Source organism: Microtus ochrogaster, chromosome 17 (assembly GCF_000317375.1).
Source record: "Microtus ochrogaster isolate Prairie Vole_2 chromosome 17, MicOch1.0, whole genome shotgun sequence".
Lineage (NCBI taxonomy): Eukaryota > Metazoa > Chordata > Mammalia > Rodentia > Cricetidae > Microtus > Microtus ochrogaster.
The window spans coordinates 33,223,121-33,229,266 of record NC_022019.1 but is presented as its reverse complement, the minus strand read 5'-3'; the positions used below and the strand labels follow the sequence as shown (position 1 = coordinate 33,229,266).

General features: G+C 49.1%; 1 protein-coding gene across 14 annotated transcripts in view; it reads left to right on the top strand.

Moving 5' to 3' along the window:
* The window catches only part of Dock9 (dedicator of cytokinesis 9), a 250,768-nt gene extending 245,041 nt beyond the window's left edge, over positions 1–5,727 (top strand). For 13 of the 14 annotated variants that reach the window (XM_026783249.1, XM_026783247.1, XM_026783251.1 and 10 more), the window contains 3 exons: positions 1,525–1,625; positions 2,035–2,173; positions 4,514–5,727. In XM_026783249.1, the coding sequence (XP_026639050.1) occupies positions 1,525–1,625; positions 2,035–2,173; positions 4,514–4,636 (363 nt within the window). In that variant the 3' untranslated portion in view covers positions 4,637–5,727. Of the gene's footprint in view, positions 1–1,524; positions 1,626–2,034; positions 2,174–3,468; positions 3,477–4,513 lie in introns of all 14 variants that reach the window. The other variant, XM_026783248.1, reaches the window with a different exon arrangement.
* Positions 5,728–6,146: the final 419 nt, after the last annotated feature.

Genomic DNA, 6,146 nt, shown 5'->3' with positions numbered 1-6,146 from the left:
CTTCTGCTTTCTATATTATTATTATTATTATTATTATTATTATTATTATTATTATTATTATTTTGAGGCAGATCTCCCACTCTGGGGCCCTGAAGCCACTGTTCCCTCTGGCTCTGTGGCTTCTCACGAGCTTACTGTAGTGCGTCTCACATAGTATCAGTGCCTGCTTAAAACTGCTTGTCCTGTCACACGTCAGTCTGTACTGTCTTTACATGGGCTTCATTCCCACAGAGCCTAATGCGGAGGCCGCCATATCCGGCCACCATGGGAAGCTAGCTGTCCACCGCTGAGGCTCCACGCTGGCACTGGCTTCTGCCCCCCAACCCCTTCCCACATATCTGCTGTGAGATCACTGACTCGGTTCTGAGACTGCCACAGTCATATGTAGAAGGAGGAGCTGCTTGTTCTTCCCGGCCGCCCAGACCCGAAATAATCACATAAATAACTGAAATTGTATTAATTAAAGCACTGCTTAGCCCATTGGCTCTAGCTTCTTATTGGCTAACTCTTATATTAATTTAACCCATTTCTAGTGATCTCTATATCGCCACGTGGCAGTGGCTTACCGGCAAAGGTTTGCTGTGTGATGAGTCACGGCTTCAAGCTGACAGCTCTCCCTGCCCCCTCCCAGGGCCTAGCCTCTCTCTCCTCATTCCTATATTGTGTGGGAAGTACAGCGAACTCCGGTTGGCTGTTTGAGTCACTCTCCACATTGCTGAATGTTCCTGATCTTTGATCTCCAGCACAATGTCAGCTAAGTCAGCATGACAGTTGGCCTGTGGTGTGGCCGCCTGTTCAGTCCAGTGAGATGAGCAATGTTTCGGTTTTGTTTTTGTTTCAGTGGCTGTAGGAGCCGGGAAGATGGCTCAGTGGAAGATGGCTCAGTTGGTGGGGTGCTTGCTGTGGAAGCTGTGTTCAGATTGCCAGCACCCACACCTGTAATCCCAGCTCTGGGGAGGCAGACACAAGACACTGTCCAGGAGACCTAGCTTCATCAGTGGGCTCTATATTCAGTGAGAGAACCTGTCTCAAAATGATGATGATGATGATGTTGATGATGGTGATGATGATGTAGAAAACAGAAGAACTCTGATGGTGACCTCTGGTGTACACACACACACATATTCATACACAGAAACACTGATGTTTTCATTCATGCTAAATTCACCAGGTTGAGCAGTTCAGTTCAAATCCCAGTGTCTAAAACCCCATTTGAAAGAACATTTGACGTGGGTTTGGAGACCTGGGCTCTGGTGTTTTGCATGTTGGTTGCTCAAACCTGAACAAGTCCCTATGCTCCCTACCCTGGTTCCTTCTTCCATAAAATGAAGGATATCCTGCATGGTGGAGTCGAACAGTGTATAATGATGTAGTTCAGTTTATGATTTCTTCCTTGGCCTTTGTGTGTGTGGAAGCCGGGGATCATGACTGACTCACTGAACAGCATTTAGAGTGAGCGGCAGCTGGCATTAGTAAATGGTAGTGGTCATTTTTCTTCCACTCACACGCCTGTCCCTTCCCCAGGTCAACGCTGGTCCACTAGCGTATGCCCGGGCCTTCCTGGACGACACCAACACGAAAAGATACCCCGACAACAAGGTGAAGCTGCTGAAGGAAGTTTTCAGGTACAGCATGCGGAACGTTTCTCTTCACAGAAATCGTTCATCTCTCTGCGGTGGTCAGCTTCCCGTTCCTATAGCATAGCTGAGATGATTCACTTGTGAACTGATAAGGGTGACTTGGGCTTGCAGTGCCTGAGGTTGTTTGGGGCCTGCAGTGAGGGGTGGGCAGTAAAGACAGGAAGTCAAAGAGGATGAGGAAGGGGCCTGACTCCCCAAACTCCCTTCATGGGCATGTCACCAACAAACTAAAGATGTCCCACTAGGTCCCACCTCCAGAGACTCCATCACCCACCAATAGCACCCCTAACAGTGGACATTTGGGGGGTGTTACAGAACGAAGCCGTAGCACTGCTCTGGGCTCAGGAGAGAGGGTGCTTCTAGCCTGACCCATGTCCCCCTGCTCCTCACTCAGGCAATTTGTGGAGGCCTGTGGTCAGGCTCTCGCAGTGAATGAACGTCTGATTAAAGAAGACCAGCTGGAGTACCAGGAGGAGATGAAAGCCAACTACAGGGAAATGGCCAAGGAGCTCTCTGACATCATGCGTGAGCAGGTGAGTGCCAAGCAGGGCAGCTTCTGAGGAGTGGACTTGTGGGGTCTGAAATACTCGTAATAGTAAGTTTAGCCCTCCAGTATTCTGGAATCCTTATTTCTGAGGGAAAATGTAACAGGCCACACCCCTGCTATACGAGCCCAGATTATGTAGAGAAGCGAGGGATGAGTGCCCCTATGTCATCTAGAGCAGTTAGCGAGGCCAGCGTCCTTCTCCGTGTTTCCCGAGCTCTGCGCTGCGCTGCCTACCCCCGTGTGAGGCAGAGAGAACGCGTTCATGCATACAGCTTTCTCTGACAGACGGGGCTGCCCAGCCTGCTTCTGTCCTCCGTTGCCTTACAAGTCTTTCGTCTTTTTAAAAAAGAGCGGAATTGTTCCAGCCAGCCTCGGCACCCCAGGAGACACACGTGGCTCCTTCCTCCGTGGTCCTTGTCAAAGGCACGCTTCCTGCCTCCCTTGTGTTTTCTGTCCTTCCTCTGTGAATCCCCCATGTGGTCCCAGCAGGAGTCAGGGGACACATCAGCCAGGGTGTCAGGCAAATGTCCAAGGACAACGTGCACGTGAATCCAAGTCGCTGTTGCCGTGGCATTAGCTCCTGGATCTCACACTCTGTCTCCTGTGTTATTGTCTCCAGTCTTGCAGAGTGGAAGCTGGGACTTATGTCCACCTACCTTATCATGTGATAATTGGAAATGTCTGTTTTTTGAGCATTTCATACATGAATACTATAGTTGCCCCTATCCCTCCACCTCAACTCTCTTTCTGTCTCTCTCTCTCTCTCTCTACACACACACACACACACACACAATTCTTCCCCAAATTCATGGGCTCATCCTTCAATTATTATTGTTACATACATACATACATAGAAATCTGTGGCTCTAACCTACAGGGTCTGTTTGCTGTTGCTCGCATGTGTGTGTTTAGGCCGACCCCTTGGGGTTAGGTAACCTGTCAGACTCTTTCCTGGAGAAGATGGAGTCTCTTTCTCAGCAGGGCTCTTCATATGGAATGGGATCTTGTAGCCCCTCCCCCGCCCCCCAGTCCACGTCAGAACGTCTGCTAGCAATGTCATTTATCAGGTCTGGGCGCAGCTTCCCTTCCATACATAGGAGACACCACCACCCTGCAGCAGAAACCCCGATCTTCCGGCTCTCACAACATCCCCACCCCTTCTGCAACATTTCCCAAGCCCTAGGTGTGGGGTTGTGTGGCAGAAGAATGACAGCTAACTTGGTTATCTGAGCTTTAATGCCCTTGTTTGTTTTTCCCTCCCTCCATGCTGCACACGCTCAGCTGGGATGGTAATACCTTTTCTTCTTTTTATTTCTCTGATAAACTGTCTGACCTAAACTGAATCACATCAGGTTCTGACCAAGTTTGGGCAGCCGTGGACTTTGGATGGTCATGTAGAGTGGGGAACAGTTCTCTTCTGAACCTTTTTTAAAAGTAGAAAAAATGAAACAATTAAATCATTAATGTGTGGATGACTAAGCACAAAGCGGAGGAGGCGCATGGGAAGAAACTGTTGCAGGAAACTTGCGATCTTTTCCTTGGTAGCTCCAGACTCCTTAGAGGAGCTCCTGGTGGATGGCCCTGCGGTCAGGACCAGGAGAGACAGAAGCACAGAAAACTGTGGGCTGGATCTGTTAAGCTCCTAGATTGAGCAGATAGTAACCGCAGTGGTTTGCTGTCTGCTGTCCCTTAAACTTCCCATTGTCTCGGCATCTGTGAAGACTAGACCCTTTAGCCGGTGCATAGGAAGAGCTGCGGCCTGGCGTGGTGGCTTTGGTGTTTGCCAGAGAAGCCTCTGCATGGGTCTCTAAGCCTCCATGCGGCTAGAGAGAAATCTTACACCCAGATCCTTTTCTGGTCTTGTTTGCCATGAAGAAACACTTAAGTCTCTAAGACCTGAGAAACATAGATGTTCCAAACTCAGTTGCAGAGGGGTTTTTTCCCCCCAAGGGTCAGAACTAGCTCATGTCTTAGTGGAGTTGAAAGGTAGACCACAAGTTGCTTGACCCTGATGAGTCTAGAAGATTCCTATTCATTAGCTTGTAAGGGAACAGAGCACATTCTTTCCGATGTTCCCCTTACCATTCCAATCTGAAGGTGGCTGTTTATTAGATAAGCTAAAACCATCTATACACACTGGCAGAGCGCAGGCCCGGCTGTGTGCCCACTCTGCAGAGTGGCTGCCGGAGGGCGAGCTGTGTGCGTGACCCCAGCACAGAATGAATGGCTGCCGGAGGGCGAGCTGTGTGCGTGACCCCGGCACGGAACGACTGGCTGCCCTGCTGGAGCACTGCACTTTGATGACCTTGTCTTTCTGTGCCTCAAGATCTGCCCCCTGGAGGAGAAGGCGAGCGTCCTGCCAAACTCCCTGCACATCTTCAATGCCATCAGCGGGACGCCCACGGGCACAGTGGTTCAGGGGTTGACCAGCTCGTCCTCGATCGCTTGATTTTACCTCAGGAACCACGTGTGGGGACATGCTTTGTCATGTACAAACTCAGGATGACTTCCAGAGCTAATCACTGGCGTGGCCAAGCACAGGAGGAAGCCATGGGGACCCGGAGAGACGGGGAGCCCGGACTGTGGTATTCTGTAGCAGACTTTATAGGAGTCAAGGGGGAGGTGCACATATTTTTTTAAATCTCACTGGCAATATTTAGTTTTCCTCATGTCTTAACAGGAGCGTGAGGTGGGCGGGTGCTCTTACGCTGCCCCTCCAGTTTATCCTTTTTACAGCGTAGTATTAAATGACCTAAAGGAGAGGTGTTCTAGGAGCGTCCGTGGCGGACGCAGCGGCACTGAAACTGAGTCTGGGAACTAAGCTGGAGAAATCTTGAAGATATTTTTTTCCTGTGGCACATTCAGGTTGAGAACAAGAACTATTTTTGTGTCTAGTTTTTGATGACGGAAGGGGACTGGCGATTGTAACTTTTGTACTGGCGAACGAGGAGACGTGGAGCCCTTTATGTTCCTGCCTTGTGTTGGAACCGTGAGAGGTGGCGAAGCTGTACGTGAGCCCAAGCCTAGTGGAGCAGCGTAGCACCAAAGGCCCGTGCTAACAAACACGCTACGCTAAACCCTGAAGCCCAGTGTACAGACGGTTTGTTAATGCAGCCTCCTCGCTGTGTTTCTACATTTTTAATAGATCCGCTTCCACGGTGTTCATCTGTGACCCATCCGCGCTGTTCTCGGTATATGCAAATACATTGTACTTTACTGTTTTACCCTTGTACATAAGACGTGCAATATGGAGATGTATACAGTCTTTGCTGTGTTTATAAACTGGTAAAAAAAAGTTTTCATCCTTTTGCCAAAATGGTGGAGTATGCGATTGGTAAACCCTAAATCCTGTGGCGAGTTGGGGGATAATTTAAAGTTTTCACCATGTTATATTTTCTTTTAAGACTTTAATTTAGTAATTTTATATTTGGAAAAAAAAATAAAGGTTTTTAATTTAACTGGAACCACTGCCCTGCTGTAATTAAACGTCCTGTACCCCAACTGTATTAAAAATAACCTTGCTGGTTTTCTGGTAATAAACACTGGATATTTGTTGTTTGGTAATCCTACGAAAGGGCGGAGTGCTTAGGATAAAATAGCGTTATCAACACTTTCTCTAAAACAGTAAGGAATGGGAACGGATGCAGTACGGTGGGTGAGGTGTGACAGCTGGAAATCCTAACACCAGTTCTCTGCCTTTCTGAAAGTTTCCGTGATTTCAAAAGGTGGAGCTAGGAGCTTATGCTTCCAGAGGACTTGGTGAATGCTAACGGAGGCACATGAGTCTGGGCTAGCCCCAAGCTGTGCCGTGACTGCCGAGAAACGGAAGACACATGAGTCTGGGCTAGCCCCGAGCTGTGCCATGACTGCCGAGAAACAGAAGGCACAGGAGTCTGGGCTAGCCCCGAGCTGTGCCGTGACTGCCTAGAATTGGGAGGCACATGAGTCTGGGCTAGCCC